The sequence below is a fragment of the Penicillium robsamsonii genome (assembly GCF_028829455.1).
Source record: "Penicillium robsamsonii strain IBT 29466 chromosome Unknown utg000007l_segment0_segment0, whole genome shotgun sequence".
Taxonomy (NCBI): Eukaryota; Fungi; Ascomycota; class Eurotiomycetes; order Eurotiales; family Aspergillaceae; genus Penicillium; species Penicillium robsamsonii.
In genome coordinates, this window is record NW_026643225.1 from 581,244 (window position 1) to 599,384 (window position 18,141).

General features: G+C 48.5%; 11 protein-coding genes across 11 annotated transcripts; 5 read left to right on the forward strand and 6 right to left on the reverse strand.

Moving 5' to 3' along the window:
• Window positions 1-3: 3 nt before the first annotated feature.
• Window positions 4-536, forward strand: N7447_010501 (uncharacterized protein; the record flags this gene model as incomplete). The annotated part of the gene is made up of 3 exons (XM_057234763.1): window positions 4-55; window positions 106-234; window positions 292-536. 3 exons carry the CDS (start codon window positions 4-6, stop codon window positions 534-536), a joined length of 426 nt encoding a protein of 141 aa, XP_057080983.1.
• Window positions 537-2,191: 1,655 nt separating this feature from the next.
• N7447_010502 (uncharacterized protein) lies at window positions 2,192-3,088 on the reverse strand (the record flags this gene model as incomplete). Its single annotated transcript, XM_057234764.1, has 3 exons — window positions 2,192-2,533; window positions 2,610-2,851; window positions 2,899-3,088. The coding sequence occupies 3 exons, from the start codon at window positions 3,086-3,088 to the stop codon at window positions 2,192-2,194; spliced, it is 774 nt and encodes a 257-aa protein (XP_057080984.1).
• Window positions 3,089-4,167: 1,079 nt separating this feature from the next.
• On the forward strand, window positions 4,168-4,481 carry N7447_010503 (4F5 domain protein; the record flags this gene model as incomplete). The annotated part of the gene is made up of 3 exons (XM_057234765.1): window positions 4,168-4,230; window positions 4,280-4,364; window positions 4,435-4,481. 3 exons carry the CDS (start codon window positions 4,168-4,170, stop codon window positions 4,479-4,481), a joined length of 195 nt encoding a protein of 64 aa, XP_057080985.1.
• Window positions 4,482-4,841: 360 nt separating this feature from the next.
• N7447_010504 (uncharacterized protein) lies at window positions 4,842-5,909 on the reverse strand (the record flags this gene model as incomplete). Its single annotated transcript, XM_057234766.1, has 1 exon — window positions 4,842-5,909. The coding sequence occupies one exon, from the start codon at window positions 5,907-5,909 to the stop codon at window positions 4,842-4,844; it is 1,068 nt and encodes a 355-aa protein (XP_057080986.1).
• Window positions 5,910-6,284: 375 nt separating this feature from the next.
• N7447_010505 (guided entry of tail-anchored proteins factor 1) lies at window positions 6,285-7,078 on the forward strand (the record flags this gene model as incomplete). The annotated part of the gene is made up of 3 exons (XM_057234767.1): window positions 6,285-6,371; window positions 6,480-6,666; window positions 6,747-7,078. The coding sequence occupies 3 exons, from the start codon at window positions 6,285-6,287 to the stop codon at window positions 7,076-7,078; spliced, it is 606 nt and encodes a 201-aa protein (XP_057080987.1).
• A 1,308-nt stretch (window positions 7,079-8,386) lies between these two features.
• N7447_010506 (RNA-binding protein) lies at window positions 8,387-9,913 on the reverse strand (the record flags this gene model as incomplete). Its single annotated transcript, XM_057234768.1, has 3 exons — window positions 8,387-9,122; window positions 9,179-9,821; window positions 9,880-9,913. The coding sequence occupies 3 exons, from the start codon at window positions 9,911-9,913 to the stop codon at window positions 8,387-8,389; spliced, it is 1,413 nt and encodes a 470-aa protein (XP_057080988.1).
• A 122-nt stretch (window positions 9,914-10,035) lies between these two features.
• N7447_010507 (uncharacterized protein) lies at window positions 10,036-10,724 on the forward strand (the record flags this gene model as incomplete). The annotated part of the gene is made up of 4 exons (XM_057234769.1): window positions 10,036-10,182; window positions 10,234-10,428; window positions 10,486-10,564; window positions 10,618-10,724. The coding sequence occupies 4 exons, from the start codon at window positions 10,036-10,038 to the stop codon at window positions 10,722-10,724; spliced, it is 528 nt and encodes a 175-aa protein (XP_057080989.1).
• Window positions 10,725-11,021: 297 nt separating this feature from the next.
• On the reverse strand, window positions 11,022-11,420 carry N7447_010508 (uncharacterized protein; the record flags this gene model as incomplete). Its single annotated transcript, XM_057234770.1, has 2 exons — window positions 11,022-11,228; window positions 11,286-11,420. 2 exons carry the CDS (start codon window positions 11,418-11,420, stop codon window positions 11,022-11,024), a joined length of 342 nt encoding a protein of 113 aa, XP_057080990.1.
• Window positions 11,421-13,696: 2,276 nt separating this feature from the next.
• N7447_010509 (uncharacterized protein) lies at window positions 13,697-15,277 on the reverse strand (the record flags this gene model as incomplete). Its single annotated transcript, XM_057234771.1, has 1 exon — window positions 13,697-15,277. One exon carries the CDS (start codon window positions 15,275-15,277, stop codon window positions 13,697-13,699), a length of 1,581 nt encoding a protein of 526 aa, XP_057080991.1.
• A 42-nt stretch (window positions 15,278-15,319) lies between these two features.
• Window positions 15,320-15,727, reverse strand: N7447_010510 (uncharacterized protein; the record flags this gene model as incomplete). Its single annotated transcript, XM_057234772.1, has 3 exons — window positions 15,320-15,453; window positions 15,488-15,640; window positions 15,703-15,727. 3 exons carry the CDS (start codon window positions 15,725-15,727, stop codon window positions 15,320-15,322), a joined length of 312 nt encoding a protein of 103 aa, XP_057080992.1.
• Window positions 15,728-16,149: 422 nt separating this feature from the next.
• Window positions 16,150-17,950, forward strand: N7447_010511 (cytochrome P450; the record flags this gene model as incomplete). The annotated part of the gene is made up of 3 exons (XM_057234773.1): window positions 16,150-16,278; window positions 16,358-17,510; window positions 17,574-17,950. 3 exons carry the CDS (start codon window positions 16,150-16,152, stop codon window positions 17,948-17,950), a joined length of 1,659 nt encoding a protein of 552 aa, XP_057080993.1.
• Window positions 17,951-18,141: the final 191 nt, after the last annotated feature.

Genomic DNA, 18,141 nt, shown 5'->3' on the forward strand with positions numbered 1-18,141 from the left:
ATAATGGTCAATGAAGGGGCTGAGCATGATGAGGTAGACCGATATCTCAGAGAAGGTAAGGACACCTGACATGCTACATCTGAATGACCGACTGACTTCTCCAAGCGAATGTTCCCATTTCGCTACGAATTTACTGGAAAGAGCACGAGCGTGAATTTCCAGTGCTCTCACGACTTGCACGCGATTTGCTCTCAGTCCCCGCCACCGGTGCAGGAGTTGAAAGACTTTTCAATAGTGCGCGAGATATCTACCATTATCGCCGAGGATCTCTCCACGAAGCAACTATCTAAGACCTGATGATGTATATGTGCAGAGAGAAATTCACTCTAGAGGGCCAGCAATCGAGTCTCATGGAGAAGCCGATGGAGAGCAAGAGCCAAGAGGCACTTGAAGAAGATGAGGCGCTTAAAGCAAATAAAGAAGACGTTGCGCCGATCAGCGATGATGAAGAGGTTGAGGAAAGTGAAGATATCGACGGGAATATTGTAGCCGAGGAGACAAATCAAGTAGAAGGCATGTTGGCAGAAGCAGGATAGCTGGCGAAAAAAGGGAGCAGTGCACATCGTGATAGGTTGGCCAGTCAGTGACAAGCGATTCGGAAGCATCACTGGGCAAAGGTGGCGATTGATTCCCCGCCGGACTTGCAAGGTCGGTTGAAGGTGAAAATGGACAAGGTACGAAGGAGGGTTCTTGACCACTCGAGGACAGGTCAGAATCCGTATATTGGCTGAATGGTGATCTGAATATTTATGGCCCTTAAGTCAGCCTTGGGATTCGTGGAAGTATCAAACAATTCGGCAATTCAAACCTCTCGCTCCTGGGCCTAGACAAAGAGACCTTGTTGACATCCGCTTGTTAGACTGCCTTTGACTCGCCAATTCTCTCTTGTGGCCGCCGTGGGCGAGTCCAGCGCGTTTTACTCCGACATCTCCGAGGCTTAACTTTCAGCTTGTCATCGAGCTTTTCGGCGTCGGGGCCGCATTCACTGGGTCGAGGTTAGATCACGCGATACTTGGAGGGCGTGGTTATGGGAGATGGAGACAGCGCGAGTGGTGCTGCTAAAAAGGGTGCTTACGGAGGTTCGTAGACGAAGCCGTAGTTTTGAGAGCCAGTCTTGAAAGATCTGTCGCCCATCCCTATAGGATACACCGAAGGATATTGCGGTGGAGTATATGAGCTCGGGTAACGGTAACTCACGATTAAAAGAGAACTGATCTCGGGTGCCTCTGCTGATACGGAGTGGGGGCTTCTTTAATGGACGCGCGAGCTTCTCTAAGTATATGGGCGAAGAAAGAGCTGCTCTAAGGTAGTTCTCAAGTATAAACGGTATATATGATGGTGGGTAAGAATGAAAAAGATGGTTACACATTGCTGGGGAGTAAGTAGAATAGGCCTTTATTATTAAGGATTTAGGGGGGTGGTGCTTCTTTCTCGCTCTCGGGGCATTATACTAGGGAGGGTTCTAACCACACTGTAACGGGCTAATGCCAGTATCAAGACTCGGACTCTGCCCGCGCTCTCTACTAGACCCAGCCAGAGTTTCTGACCGCGGTCAGAAAACTGAGAGTATCTGCCCATCACCGTCGAGCACCCACACAGTACAACTCCTTAAGCTTTAGTTAAACAGCATGCAGGCACCGTTCAATTGAATCAATTTAACTGTAGCCCTTCACACTAAGCATCACTAAGTAATCAGAGAGCATCTAATGAGCACTCACTAAGCACTCACTGAACATCAGTCATCCTACGCGTGACTGATCTGAGCATGATCACTGATCTGAGCCCGTGCTGACATCTACTCAGTGAGCCTGAGCCTGAGCACCCTCATAAAAGCGGCGGCAGCTCAAATAGGAAAGCCCCACCCGCCAGGGTATATCCGGTACGTATAGGTACATATGTAGCTTCATTGAAGTCGGGGTCCTGTCCATTTTTGGCAATTGCCCTCCAAACCCACTTCTATACTGTTCTACTCTATTCTACAAATAATTTAATTTGTCTCAAAAATTAAGAGCTACGCACACTGGTACGATATATCTCAATTAGATCAGTTAAAAGCAAAAACAAAAGAGGGGAATAAAACAGCGCCGAGTGCGCCGTCGCAATAACGCAAGATTTCTGATTTGATCAACGCCAGTCTTTCCTTTCCTTCAAAACAACCCCCATTTTCGACCCAGTTTACCAGTCAGCCAGCTCAAACCATGTGGCCCGACAAAGCAGGGTGGTGTGCGAGATCGGGAGGACGGATCTCCGCAGAATCACGAGAGTACTTGGAGGAAGCGGCATCGTTCTCCTCAACCAGAGTCGGATTCATGGGCTTGGAGATCTTGAGTGGGAACCGCCCAGTGAGACGGTTGGTGGCACGCTTGACGGGGTTCTGGCGTGTGTAGACGGGCAACGTTTCCTCGCGCTTCACGCTCAAATGGAGGGTGCGATGGCTACTGGTCCGGCTCATTGCCTTTTGTGGTGCAACGGCGCCGTCAACCCGCACCTGGCGGGCACTGACGCCGGTCTCGGGGTCGCTGAAGATATAGCTCTGTTGGGGGGAAATCGGTCAGCATGGGGTCATAGATATATGTCGGAGGACCGGAAGTTTTGATCTCTTAACTTACGGCCAGAACGTTCACCACGCTAACTATCATGGCCAGGACGCCGGCGGAGATGATGATTCGCCAGAAAGTCATTCCAATGGTTTCTTGGGTCATAGCTTTGGTGTTCAAGTTGCCCAGTGTCGCTACACCCAGGATCATCATGATCCCGCCGAGAGAGTAGAAGCTAGATTCTTGTCCAAACATGGGCCAATGGTTGTCAAAATAACCTTGAAGGATCGGGAGCTCTGAGATGATCATGAAGACTGCGAAAATTAGCATTTATTTGACACACATGGAAGATTATACTTACGGCTGACCAGAGCCACCACAGCATGGGTCACAGCCTCGAAGAAAAAGAAACTGTTCAGCATGTCGATTTTGGCCAATAAAACTGCACAAGCAGCTATAATGTCCATAAAAGTGATAATGTTGAGAACGCGAATGACGTTAAGAATCACGTACCCTGGACCTGCCAGGGATTCACGCAAGCGAGTCATCATGATTGTGGCACAAGCCTGTTTCTGCAATTGTGAAAGATGGTAGGTACTCGCTTTCGAGGATGTATAGAAGATTGTCTGTTAGCAGACTTGGGGGGAAGGTTGGGATTAAAAGAGGGGAAAAAGCGACTGTCCAGCAGAAAGCTTGGTATTCTAAGAAAGAATGGAACAATGCTATAGAGCGAGATCAACTCGAGGACAAGAAAAGAATAAAGAAAGATAGAGACAAAAGAAATGGGTGAATGGGGGCGACAATGAAGGAAGGTATCTATGGAAGAATGGCTATTGAGGTGCAGCAGCCTAGAGGTATGGTCCCGACAAAGGCGATATTTTTTTCTATGAATAGACTTGAAACATCTGAATAAACCACACAAATGGAATGTATCTAATTAGAGCCCTAGTGAAAGAGAGCAGTTCTTCCCCCAGCTCTGCAGTGGGAGAGAGATACTGCAGGAGGTGTTTCATTGTTGCGATTCAGGCAATAAACAGGGACCTTTAAGCGCAGAGATCGGGGTTTGTAGCCGGAACAAGCCTAATTACCTACGCCTCCATGATTGGTCTCTCATTAGGGCCCGATGCAGCTAAATGACTGGTCATTGATAGACGATACTCGACCATGCTGAAACTAGTTGGCGGCTACAGGTTTTCTTTCCTCGTGTTTTGGTTTTACCTGCCTCAAACATGGTTTATTCCCTGGTAAGTATAGCTCAAATGATTCTGGATCACAAGGCTATCAATGTGGAACTGGCAAGATATTTCAAGGGCAAAATAATTTTGCAGGCCGTGGGCTTTGAGGCGAAGCGCCAGGGGTACACGGAGTAGAAAGAGTTGAAACAAGGTAAGAATACAGCCCAATCACAGCCAGCATATAGTCGCTGATTGAAATGACCCAAAATAAAATAACACAGAAAATAGTCCTATAATCCAATCAAAAATATTGACAAGTGTGTATACAGGAGGTATACAGTGGAAACCCTGTGATTCGCTGAAATAAAGCCGACCCCTCCAAACTTTTCTCTCACTCTCTCCCTTCGCGCCACCCCTCCCAACTACTTTACTCTCGTGAATAATATAATATCAAGATGACTCGGGGTAACCAACGTGACAATGATCGGGCCAAGGCTCTGAAGAAGGCCGGCAACTCGGTTCGTCCTATCCCCGTCTCGTCTTTGTTCATACTGACCACCTCTACAGAAGAACAAGAACACCCTGACCGGCAGCGAATTCGCCAAGGCCAAGGATGATGCTGCTGCCATCATGCGCGAGAAGCAGCGGAAGGGTATGTATTATGGCACTAGATGTCTAATCCACATTGAGAGACTAGTTTACTGATCGCTTCTCTTCTACAGCGGATGAAAAGAGAGCCGCCGAGGCTGCAGGAGGAGGCAAAAAATAAAATACCTCATCCTTCGATCCAACCCGTCAGTCACTCTCACCTCCCTCCACCTTTGTCGCGATCGCCCGAAACAGACAACCCGCCGAGCAACATCGCAAAGTGCACGGGTAAAGGACGGCGCTGGATTCACGGATAATATTGGAACCATCTGCCTATGCCCAACTTTCAAAACCCAGGGGCTAGGTGTCTAGCGAAGCGTTCATTTGACTCTCATTGGCGTTTATCACATATTTAGCCCAAGCATGTATACCAGAGCGCTGACAAAACGAGGCAACGACACATGAGAAATATCATGGAGGTGCGATTTTTGGTGGTAATCGTAAACGCGTAAACACATACATACATCCATATCACATCCGGTCATATATCTTGCCTTTGGCCATCTACGACCCAATATACTCTCGCCCGGGCCAGCCAGGTCTGCCATGACTTCTGTTGGCTGTCCTGAATCATTTGGGGATCACGAGTTCTGCTTTCTTCATCACAATGTAATAGCATGGTATGCTCAATCACGCTTTGAAGCCCGAACTGTCTCGATGCTTGGTCGACAAACGTCCAAAGGCTCTCGCCTTCCCATCCAACGTTAAGCGCAAACTTAACCACTCTCCCAAGAGCATTCACTCGAATATGTTGCTCGGGGGACTTGTTCAACACGTAGAGGCCAAAGCTCCAACCCGATATATCGCGTGGATTAGCCAAGCACCAATCAACCACCCGTTCAGTAACTGACTGCGCGGAACGGATTTCCCACATGGATTGTCCAGTGGTTTTTTCCACTGTGGCAGCGAGAAGCACTTCCAACTGTCGCATATAATTGAAAGCATAATAATTCTTGGGATGCAGCTCTCCAGCACGGAGGACAATATCCAGTTCTGTCTGTTGCAGCTTAAGTAGATCCTCGGGGCTCCGATACTGTCTTTGAAGCAGATATACAATCACCCACAGTCGGTGATGCCATAGCGTCGGCGACTTGGTATGACGGTGAAGTGGTGAGCACTGATAGCTCGACATGAGCGTGAGTTCGGCTTCTAAAAACTCCGTTGCGGCTGAGGTCTGGTCTGGAATAACAGGGTAATGCGCCATGGCTGCCTGCAGTCGGCGCTTGCGCCAGTTACAGGCTGTAAGGTGCTCGCAGTCGAAGAGGAGCATAATTTCTGTAATAGCCGAGTCTGTATTTCTGGACTGGGCGTTTGCGGTAAAGGTGATTTGGAGGTCATTTTCGGACATGGGCATTAATCGGTCGAAGAAGAGCTGTCGCGCGACCATAAAGGCCTGCACTAGAGCTTTCTTGGTTAATCCCAGTGACCATCCATCCTGTAGGAATGTAGCACCTAGGCTTGATGGGATGATCTCGATCTCGAGGACTTGGTTGTCTCTAGATGAGAAGATACGGACAAGGTCCTCGAATGCATCTGTTGGGTTGGACATTTGAGGGCTTGGTTGTTTGGTGGAAATTGGGAAGAATAATTGTTAAGTCCTCATCATATTTCGTTCAAAATATTTCCGTAATTTATTGTCTTGCCACAAGCAAAGTGGTAGACAGAATGGTGTAGACCGTGATACAGTGAAGGCGGAAAGGCCAAGTCCGCTGTTATTCCCAACCTTTCCACAACGAGGAACGTTATTCACTCCTTCAACCAGCAACCAACATTTATCTTACCAGGATATTTCCTATCTCACCCCAGCAGAGCTACCAGAGAAGTGCGTGGTTGCCGACTGTGCCGCCGCCTCTTTCTTCCAGGCTCTCCTAGCCTACGCCGTCGCATTCAACGCCTCATCTCGGTCTTGCCAACCCCCGCCACGATGTTGTCCCTTGTCCTTACGGTCTTCTTCGTGCACATCGCAATTTACCTGGTCAACACAATCGGTGCGAGTACCGTCGATAGCCTTGTACGTCTCCAACCTACACCCATCTATGACCTTTGAGAAGCTTCCCAGCTCTGCCGCGCACCTACATTGTGATTCCACACGCTAACGCCTGCTCTCTTTGGCATACAGCTATGGCTCCTTTACCTAAAAATGCCGACGCCAACCTCGAGAACTGCACGCAAACAGCAGGAGCTGAAGCGCCAAGTACTCGAGCAGAAGCACGAAATGAACAGCACAAGCTCCCAGGATGAGTTTGCGAAGTGGGCGAAGGCCAGAAGACGACATGACAAGACCATGGAGGAATACGAGACGCTGAGTACGTATCACTCGCACAATACTACAGATGCCCTTGTTATTCCTGTTGACCAGACTACTAACACCCTTGTCTCTCCACAGACAAGAAGCTCACCTCGCAGAAATCCTCCTTCGACTGGACCGTCAAGATCGCCCGCTGGCTCTGCACAAACGGGTTGAAGATGTTCCTGCAATTCTGGTACTCGAAGACACCTGTCTTCCCGCTCCCCGAGGCATGGTTCCCCTACTACGTTGAATGGATTCTGTCTTTCCCTCGCGCCCCGTTGGGATCCGTGAGCATCCAGGTTTGGAGCAATGTCTGTGCGACTACCATTGCGCTCGTCGCCGAGATTGTGGGAGCATGGCTGGTGCAAGTGGCTGGCCAGAAGGAACAGGAGGCTGCGCCTGTTGAAGCTGAGGGCAAGGCACAGTGAACGTGAAAACATGATCATGGCTATATTATTGCATGGATACCGGTTGTATTATACGAAGTGAAATGCTACGATTTAAATATGAATATTGCATTATAATCATTCATTTCAATTGCATTGGTATTTGGACTGCTCGACTTTGAAAAACAGGCTATATAGAATGTTCATCAGATAATTTTAAATCGTTTATCGTCAACAACCCCTTGGGGTCTCTGTGCTTGACTCTATGATTGGTATATCATCACGCGAACAATAATAAAAAAAAAGCCTATGGCAAGATAGAAGAGTCCGGCCCCTGTGACAGGGCTTCTGCGACGAGACAGTATCTCATCACCGCTTTGCCATAAGCTACAGACTCCAGAAAAAAAGACATGGGAACTCCTCGCCTCAAGAATGAGCCCCATTGAGTTACCTCTATCGACTTCCGAAAAAGTAGACAGGAGGCAATCGCATGACTATCCGAACATGACGAAAGGCAACCCAATACAAGAAAAGGTGTTTTACCACCGATCCTTCCCCCCTCCAACACCCAGCACGCACCCCATTGTTTCCAGAGACATCTTAAAATGTAACCGTCGGGTGGCACGGGATGCCGTGAAGGAATAGGGCGTAAGCCGCTATCGAATTGCTTCTATGGCGGCGCGTTTCCGCAGTGCCTGGCTTGGTACTTTGGTTTAACCCAAAGCGCAGGGTGTCCGGGGACTTTCTCCCAAAGCAAGATTGGAAAAGGGAGCGATGCTTCCTTTTGTGCGTGAGCTTTGAATGCGATTCTTTGAGCGAGGAGTTGAGAGAAGAAGAGGAAAAGGAATCTTCGCGGCAAAGCTTTTATTTTTCTCGCGCTAGTCAGGTGATGGGGCTAGGCTTGGTTGGGACTAGCCTGTGTGGCATCGGCTTAGGGCTTGCGATGTTCCGGAGGGCAATAAATTATCTAGAAGTAAATTGTCGAGCAAAAATGTTGGCGGAAAATTATGGATTTTTTTTTTTCTCACTGCTAGAAGGAAGAAATGTAGATAAATAGACAGGCAGAGAGAGAGAGAGAGAGAGAGAGAGAGAGAGAGAGAGAGAGAGAGAGAGAGAGAGAGAGAGAGAGAGAGAGAGAAGGGGGAGAAGACAGACCCTATTAACCTGGGAAATCCCTGTCAACCATTGCCATACTCTTACGTCCTTCACCTTTTTTTCTAGTGATTTGTTATTGCTAGTTTAGGCTCCACATCTACTAAAGGAAGTTTATTGATGAAAGAAAAAAAACACAATGCATTTGACAAAAAGGCTTGATGAATGAAATTACAAACAATTTTTACATGATCCCGTTTACGCCTTGGACTTGGTCTTTGTGGCCTTCTTGGTGGCCTTTCCCTTCGCCTTGGTGGCAGGCGACTTGGCAGCAGGAGACTTAGCTGCTGGTGTCTCTGTAGCAGCCTCCTTGGGTGTCTCTGTCTTCTTGCCCTTCTTGGCCTTCTTGGGGGTATCATCGGTAGGAGCAGGAGCCTCGGCAGCGGCCGCAACAGGAGCGGGGGCCTCGACGGCCTTGGCAGGCTCCTCGGTGGCCGCCTCGATAGTCTCAGTGGCCTCGGCGGCCTCGACAGCCTTGGGGGCCTCCTGAATGGGGACATCATCGACGCTCTTCAACTGGGGAAGATCAAGCTCGTAGCCGAGAGCCTTGAGCTTGTTAATCTTGGCCTCTCTCTTCTTCTGCTCAGACTCGATGCTCTTCGACCACTGCTCACGTGTCTTTCCTCTCGCGAGACGCTTCTTCTCAATGCGGTTCCATGGCGTAACCTTGAAGCGGCGGTTGGCGCCCTTCCAGATCTCGGGGTGCAGCTGCTCTTTCGGGACGTACTTGCACTTAACGATGTGACCATACATGAGGTAGTTGTCCATTGTGTCAGCGACGATCTTGGCGACAGTGGTGGAAGAGAATTCAATGAAGGCGTAGTGCTTGGAGCGGCCAGTCAGACGGTTGCGCGAAATACGGAGTTTGGTGATTTCGCCGAATTGGGAGAAGTAGGCCTTCATCTGGTGCTCGTAGAAACCGTGGGGGATACGTCTGAGAATGGGATGTTAGATGGTTCAAATTGATCAGAAATTGCGGTCGAAACTTACCCAATGTAGACAGTGCCGGGCTCCTCGGGAGGGCCTTCCTTGCGCAGCTGCTTGGCGAGCTTGCGCTCGGCCTTCTTGGTATCGGGGGCCTTGGGGATAGGTTCGCCCTCTTTGTAACCCTCACCATCAGACTCATCCTCGTCGCCACTGCTTTCGAAGCCCTTGATGAGAGCCTCGGTCTGGTCATCATCACCCTCGTTCTCAGCCTCGCTTTCATCAGCGGGGGAGGCATCCATCTCGACACCTTCCTCCTCGGACTCGACGACGGGCTCGGGCTTCTTGGTCTTGGGGGCGGCCTTCTTCGCATCAGCCTTCTTGGGAGCGGGGGCGGCCTCAGCCTCCTCCTTCTTGGACTTTTTAGCGGCGGGTTTCTTCTCGGTCTTTTTATCAACCTTCACAGGTGCGACAGGCGCTTCGGTCTCCTCATCGGTAAGGAAGTCGGCAGCACGCTTGCGAGGCTTGACCTGGCGGGTGGACTCAACATTGGTCTTGGCCGGCGCAGCAGCCTTCTCTGCCTTAGACTTGGACGCCTTCTCGTTCTTCTTCAAGATAGACTTAGGAGCAGGCTCCTGGGTTGGTTCGGCAGGCTTGGCCTCGACCTTCTTGGTTTTTTTGGCGGGTGAGTCGGCGGCAACAGGCGCAGCTGTAGTAGCGTTAGTGAAATGAAAATAAATTCCACCAGTCCCAAGCATTGTACATACCCTTGCGCTTTGAAACTCTCTTATCAGGGGCCATTTTGAGGTTTTGTTGTGTTGAATTGGAGACTGTATGCTGCTCAATCATCTGCGGGAAACTTTTTTTTCTTCTCTGATTTGCGCGGAAGGCGGTGAGCCATCTCTACCACGATTACCGCCAAGATGTTTACTTGCTCCAACTCAATAACCTCCAACCCCAAATGGGCCAGCATCATGGGGAAAAATAAAAAGGTGTCCTTGACACATGCAGAGGTCTGGGATGATTCTGCCCTAGTTCAGTCGTGGGATGATGCTGTCGAAGAATACCAGGTCAGTCACCAATTCTCCAATTCACGTGACCGATATCTAACCTGACCGCAGCATTATTGGAGCATTCACGCCAAGGGTGAAAATGTTGAGGATATCTTGAAAGAAGCAGAAGGCACTGTTGTTACTCCAGCTGTGCATCATGGTGATAGTGAACGCACTAAAGCCGCACAGGATGATGCCATTAAGCCTGATGATGAGAATATCTCGATAACCATTGATGAGCAAACTTCTAAGTCTGCTCCCGAGGTATATTGCCATTCTATTGATGTATTCCTCGCCAAGGGACTTGCTAACTATATATAGCCTTCTCAGCCAGTGGATGGTTCGAACTCTGCGGCTTCCACACCTGTTATCCCGATGCCTCATGCAGTCACGGCAAATGGTATGCTTCGCCTTCGAGACACGTCGATTCAAGTAACTAACTCATACTTCTAGTCCAAGATGAGTCGTTAAAGAATCTCATGATGTCCTGGTACTATGCAGGCTACTACACGGGACTTCATGAAGGCCAACAACAGGCAAGCCGCGACAAAGGTTCATGATCCGACAACGGCCTGGAGATGAACGGGGATGTGTTTCTTCAATTATCACACTAGCGGGCGCAGATTTATCACGTACAGGTTGTCAACGAGACACAACAGAAAGGTGATACAACTAATCATATCAAATTAAGCGTGGAACCTGACAAAGATCTTATTGACCATTCCCCTTGCAAACAAAGTAAACAACGAAAATAAATATCACCCAGCTAGCCTCGACGCAAGGATGCTTGCGCTAATCACAGATTCTGCGCCAGCTTCATATCGAGCCTCATATGCCTGATCTTCATACTTGGTGGATCAGAGGGTATCACCGATAACACCACCGATCACGGGAATCTTGCCCATGCCGGTAAACTTAGCCTTATGCTCGCTGGTAGGGGTAGCAGAAGGAGTAGGCTCGCTCCCAGTGCCGGCCTTTTCAGCCAGCTTCGAAGCGATCTTGGCCATCTGTTTCTGCTTTTCGTTGATATCCTTGTCGTCTTCATCCGTCGACCGAGTGGCATGCTGAGTTCATTGGTCAATATGATACCGCTGATGGTGACTTCTCCTTGGGTGACTTACCGTCAATTTATTAACAACACCATCGAGTCTGAGCGGTTGGCTGGGAGCTTGCCCATCACGCTTAGCGGGCATGGAGAGAGCAAGGACCGCGAGAACGAGGAAAACGGAGATGAATGAGAGACTGAAGCGAGCCATGGTGGATGATGGAAAATGTGAAGCAGGATATATGGATCAAGGGAATGAATGTGTCCAGATAGTTGTCTCGCTGAGTGTAAGAGGTAATGGTTTAGCAAATGAGTGACTGCTGTAGGTGGACAGCTGGGAGAAATAGAGGCTTGGGTCTGCGAGAGATATGTTGGATTTATATAAACGCAGCCCCTTCGATTATATCATGGAGGCAATGGCAGTCCAAGGGGGATTATGGTTCAGAGCCTTGTTACGACTAGCTGCCGCGCGTTGTCGTGTGGTATTCTGACTCCTCTGGGATAAATAACAATAGTTTCACCCTCTTCATTTCATTAGCCCTTTTGTCATACCCAATGGCTATGCCTGGAGAAATATTTTATCCATTCACCTACATATTGGTCGGGACGTTAGGGCCTCCTGTCTCGAAGTATATCCATTGGAGGCAATGATGAACTTGGGATCAACCAAGGGGTCTACAATGATAGTTAATCAGTGGACAGAAGTGACGGAAAGTGATTCAGTTATGTGGGCCATGCTTCATAATGACTTGCCGCATTCCATATTGAAAGCTGTAGTATATTGCATACTCATGTCTTGACTCCTCCAGCAACCTAGTTATACCCGAGCGCTCAGCAGGTTTCATGCTCGCTTTAGTCAAACAGATACTGAGGACCTGGGCAGATTCATGAGCTTTCTTTTGGGGTTTAATCAGACAACTACTCAAAATGCAGGAACAAAGTGTCCACAGGGATGGAGACGCAGGTCTTCGATCAAGGTTTGCTACGAGCCCCTAGCAAGGACTGATGCGAGGTGCATATCCAGCATTCCACAACGACGGAGCATTCCTTGTATTTTCTCCAATGTCACAATAACTATTCAGAATATAGCTGTTTACGTGAAATGTATCTCCCTACTTTGACACGCACAGCCCCATAGAGGGAGCGGACGTAACACGAGGGAGTCTCCAGAAGGACGTATCCAACTGTGAGGGCTTAGTTTTGGCATCTTTTTGACCTCAAACATCAAGATATGACGGACAAGACTTCGAAGATGCCAAGGCTGTTTACATCTATCTAGCTATATAGGGGTCAGTGGGTAAAAAAATGCGAATATGGTTATCCCTGTCTGGAGGAGATGACCATGTAAGTTGCAAGGATCTGAGTGCCTCGCAGGGTTGGAACCCAAGCATCAAGATTTCAGTGCCAGCCTAAGCTAGCCCCTGCGAGTGAACACAGATATCAAATAAAAACACCTGCAAGACTAAATCGCAAGATTCATATCAAAAGAATTGGGGATGTTGGCTCAAAAGCGAACCCGTTCCCCTCTGGCTGCATGTCAGGGGGCGGGATTAGAACGAGCATTCTTCGGTCTGGGTCCCTAAACTAAAATATGTAGATAGAGTGAGGTTATTCCATCGACAAGAGTGTGTTGGGGACCGTGTATATGTTTTGAAGTGAAGAAGAAAAGGAAAAGAGAAAGCGGATCGCAAAATTTTATTCGACGGGCCCAGTAGCGCGGATTATGTCATCCAGTCACGTGGTCGCGATTTAGTGGAGCTTTTGATGCCAACATCTCTCTGTTCAATTTCAACAAGAACAGACGGCCGCGTACGCGGCCTTGTGGTATATTTCTAGAGGTCCTTTTTGGTGGTCTCAGATATTCCGTTTACAACACAGATACCTTGAAGATATTTCGTCACCCCTCTCAGCTTCATAGGTAGAGAGCAGAAAAAGGCGAAAACAAAAGCATAGTCACTTTGTGCAAGAGACTTTTCCATAGATAACCTGGGATTTGACAGCTTAAAACTCCAATGTCGACCTTGTAGAACGTATTCTCGATGCCGTTTTGTAGTGAGACTAAGACATGCGCAAAGTCTGTTCAAATATATATTTCATGGAAGGTGCGGGTGGAAAGATGTGTAAATATGGTATGAAGAATCGAAGGAATTCAGCAAATCAAGAGATAAGATGTTTCCAGTACTTTCTTGCTGCCATTTATAATACGGAGATATTAATTTTATCGCCACGGGCTTCTGTATATTAAACTTGGACTAGTACTTTGAGCAAACAACGTATCGTCAAGGTACACAAGTAATCACCCCGATACGTTTCGTGTGTGTAGCGTCGTCTGCATCAGGCCTCGATGACCCGGCTCACAATACAAGTATTGAATATGATAATTACTGAACTCTTAGATTTGCTCCGCATTAAGGGGATTGAAACTTTTTGCACTGTGTTCAAGTCCAGGTGTATTCATAACATAGTTCCCATTCCAGCTGAGATACATCAATTATTCTCCAATTCCGCTGGGTCAAGCTGTAGATTCACAAGATGTGACGGAACGGCCCAAGGCTCTTTAAAATTAGTGAATCTGTGGCCAAAATACAGGATGAGAAATGCCGGTAACCCAATGTATGCTGACATGAAAGAAGCAATTGACCATTCGGACGGGAAAAAGACCGTGAAACCGTTCAAAAGACATAAGATACTGAACAAAACGAGCGTAATCCACGAAGTGTATGGCTGTAGCGGGGACCTCTGTGTTAGCTTTGACTTTGGAACTTCCTGAACCTCGCAGGCCTTTCGAAAGCGAAGATATGTGATGGAGCAGCAGACCCAGGACAAAAATCCGCCGGTGTTGACTAGGTTCAAAAGCCAATTTAAGATGGTCGCCGAGGAGGAGTTAAGTGTCATATACGCCAGGAGAGACACACAGGATGTTGCCCCCACAGCGTAGATGGGCACTCCTTTTGCAGTGCAGCGTTGAAAGATTCGAGGAGCGTTACCCTCCATAGCGATGGAGTGAAGGGATCGACTAGAGAGGTAAAGGAATGCATTACCCGTTGACCAGGCTGCTATAAGCGCCACAGCGTTTATGATGCTGTCCAAATCGACTATTCCAGCTTGCTTGATACCTGCAACCCAGGGTGAGGACGCAGCATCACTTCCACTCGTTAGGGTGGCAGCATTAGAAGGGCAAATGACCGAAATACCAATGGCACTGCCGACGAAAAGAACAACCAGACGCCAGGTGAAATGTTTCGCTACCCTTGGGACATTTTTGCTCGGGTCTTTAATCTCGGCCGCCGTTCCAACCACCATCTCGGGCGTAAAGCTGAAGGGAAGGATGCTACTGATGACAGTGGCGATAGCGGCAATGAGCCTGCCAGCATCACCTTCCAGTATCAATGTATTTGTTGCACCAGGATCTTTCCAGTAGTGGAATCCGAGCCTGTTGCGGTCAGGACCTCCTCCCCAGAACAATATGAACGAAAGACAAAGCAGGCCGATAATGGTGGCGAGTTTCACACCGGTGAAGAAAAATTCTGCTTCGCCGTAGAATCGTACTGGAAGGACGTTGAGAATGACCAACAAGACCAGCAAAATGGTGATCCAAACTGCGCTGTTGATACCTGGTTGCCAGAAGTCTATGAGGATAGCGCATGCAGTAAGTTCAAATGGAACCAGTATGGCGAAAGAGTAGACGTAGAGCCAGCCCATGGCAAACCCGAGACTCTTGGATACAAAGAGGTGACCATACCGACTCATGGAGCCTCCGCGGACGGGAAGAAACGTGGCCATCTCAATGATTCCCGTAAGAATGAAGTATACCAAGATAGATATAAAGATGTAGCTTCCGACGAGGAAGGCTGGTCCACCAGTCGCAAGAGTCTTGCCAGTGGTGATAAAGAGACCAGTCCCAACAGTACCACCCCAGGCAATGAAGAGTGCATGGCGTGCGTTAAGATCTCGCTTGGTAGATGGGCGGTGGAGCGGCTGCTCTACAGCAAGCGACTCGACTGTCGACATTGTCTGGTACACATCGGATTCATTACCGTCGTGTTTATCTGACTTGATATTATTCATGACTCAAAGTAGGACATATGTAAATTGAACGTTATGGCTGGTTTACACCATCTTATAATAGTTCATTCCCAAAGTTTCGACACTCTTATCAACAAGCCTGAGAAAGTATGGGGCTGCCAAGGCTGCTGAAGCACCCCAGATAAGTTCACGGACGTACATTGGACCACTCTCATTGACTAGAATATATTATCAAAGCCACCTAACACTAACCTCCGACGATCTCGCACGTCTCATGGCCGCGAGAATCGTTGATTTGCGCGTAATTGGTGGTCGGGAATCCCGATCGCGATGTCGACGTGATCCGAGACCTTCCAACGTAGCCTGGTGTGAGTACGTGCTGGTAGTGTACCAGGCTGGCGCTCCCTGCTAATCATAATACGTCTATTATTTCAAAATCTGTGCTCATTTGCCATATGATTTCGTACCACCATTTTGCAATTGTGAGGACATAGGAAAAAGAAACGATCAGGAAAAAGAAACGATCCGGTTTGTCGTGGGAACTTGGTATACCCCACAATAAAATAGCTTGTTTTACAAAAAGAAATAGATTGGATGGCGAGTGCGCCCGCGGCCGACATCGCGTCGGAAGTGCCGATGTAACACTTCCCTAATCTCGAGAGCGGTAGTGGACCTTGACTGCCATCGGATCATCCGCCACTAAAAAATATCGCGTTGCGAATTTCAACTGAGGGGAGATATGGTGTCCTAGCGGGAAACAAAGGCATATGAAGAGTCGCGGGTTCGAGTTCTTGATATCTGTCATGAAAGAATAAATCATTCCACTACCCTCTCGAATCTCGATCACTTACAACACATTTTCTCTTGGTTGTCTGTCTTTCAACCGCGCTCAACACTTTGTATATCCACCCAACATGGACGCCAAAGTCCATGGAGGTAGCGATTGGCTGGGCTATAAATTGCACCAGCTTAAGGAACAGGAACATGCTGGACCAGTCTTGACGGCAGTCATAGTAGTGCTGCTCACCTATATGCTCTACACGGTAAGTTGTACTTTTGAGTATGCCCGGGATGGGCATTGCTAGTTTTTTTTCACTGTCCATTTGCTGACAAGTTCGATAGGTGCTGTATGCTACCGACATTCCTCACATCAAGGGCTTGCCAGAAATCCCTGGCGCTGTTCCCTTATTTGGTCATCTGCTCAAGCTCGGTGAGGACCATGCTACAGTGTTAGAGAAATGGTGGCGCCAGCACAACCAATCTGTCTTCCAGATCAAGTTGGGAAACACCAGGGCCGTCGTTGTCAACTCGTTTGATGACTGCAAGAAGATGCTCCTCGGTAACCAGAATGCAGTCATTGATCGTCCCATGCTCTACACTTTCCACAGCGTAATCAGCAGCACCCAGGGCTTCACCATCGGATCTTCACCCTGGGATGAGTCCTGTAAGAAAAAGCGCAAGGCTGCTGGAACGGCTTTGAGTCGCCCCGCTTTGAGGAACTATTACCCTATGTTTGACCTCGAGAGCTACTGCATCATGCGAGACATGAAAAAGGACAGCAATAACGGTCAAATCGAGATTGACATTCGCCCGTACATTCAGCGATACGCGCTCAACACAACCCTGACCCTCTGCTACGGCATTCGTATGGATGCTGTCTATGACGACCTGCTACGTGAGATTTTGCACGTGGGATCATCTATCTCCTTGTTGCGCAGCGCCTCTGAGAACCTGCAGGATTACATCCCGGCTCTTCGATATTTGCCCAACAATGAAAAGAATGCCCGTTCAAAGGATCTTCGAAAGCGACGTGACGTCTATTTGGACCACCTCTTGAATAAGGTTCGTGAGATGATCAAGGCCGGCACCGACAAGCCTTGCATCTCTGCCGCTATCCTCAAGGACGAGGAAACCAAGCTCTCTGGTGTCGAAGTCTCTTCCATCTGCTTGTCCCTGGTTTCTGGTGGTTTCGAGACTATCCCCGGAACTTTAACCTCGTGCATTGGATCTCTGTCGACCGAGGAAGGACAGTTGTGGCAGGATCGGGCATACGAGGACATCAAGCGCCATTACCCTGATGGAGCCGATGCTTGGACTGGGTGCTTTAAAGAGGAGACGATTCCCTACATCAATGCCATTGTCAAGGAGGCTGGCCGGTATTACACCGTTAGCTCCTTGAGTCTCCCCCGAAAGACTGTCTCCGAGGTCAATTGGAATGGTGCTATCATCCCCCCTAAGACTATGATCTTGATCAATGCCCAGGCGGGTAACCATGGTGAGTGATTATCAGCTAAGATCTTCCGTCTTATTTACTATAGTCACGATCTAACTTTTACAGATGTTGATCATTTCGGACCCGACGCTGGAAAGTTTAACCCTGAGCGCTGGCTCAAGACCATTAGCCCTCCCACGGAGGCTACCAGTGCTGGCCTGGATCACTTAAGCTTTGGAACTGGTTCTCGTGCTTGCTCAGGCCAGTTCATCGCCTCTCGCCTTTTGTACTCTGCGTTGGTGAGGATTCTGTCGTCATACAAGATTGTGGCGAGCAAAGAGAGTCCTCCCAATACCGACTATGTCGAGTACAACCAGTTCAAGACAGCGCTGGTTGCTATCCCCAGGGAGTTCAAGATCAAGCTCATTCCCAGGGATACGGCAATGACAGCCAAGTGCCTGGACCTCGCTGAGCAGAGGACCAGCGAGCACTACAAGGAATAATCCTATTTCTGGATGCTGTTGTTGGTGTGAGTCTGAAGCTTTGGGGTGTGCAGGATATATCCCAGGCAATCGGGACAAAGAATATCATTATTTATACAATGAGCCTGATGTGAAGAACCATATGGGGGTAGTTATGTGATAAAAGGGGCGTATCTTGATACTTTACAAACTATGTGTGCTAATTATAGCTG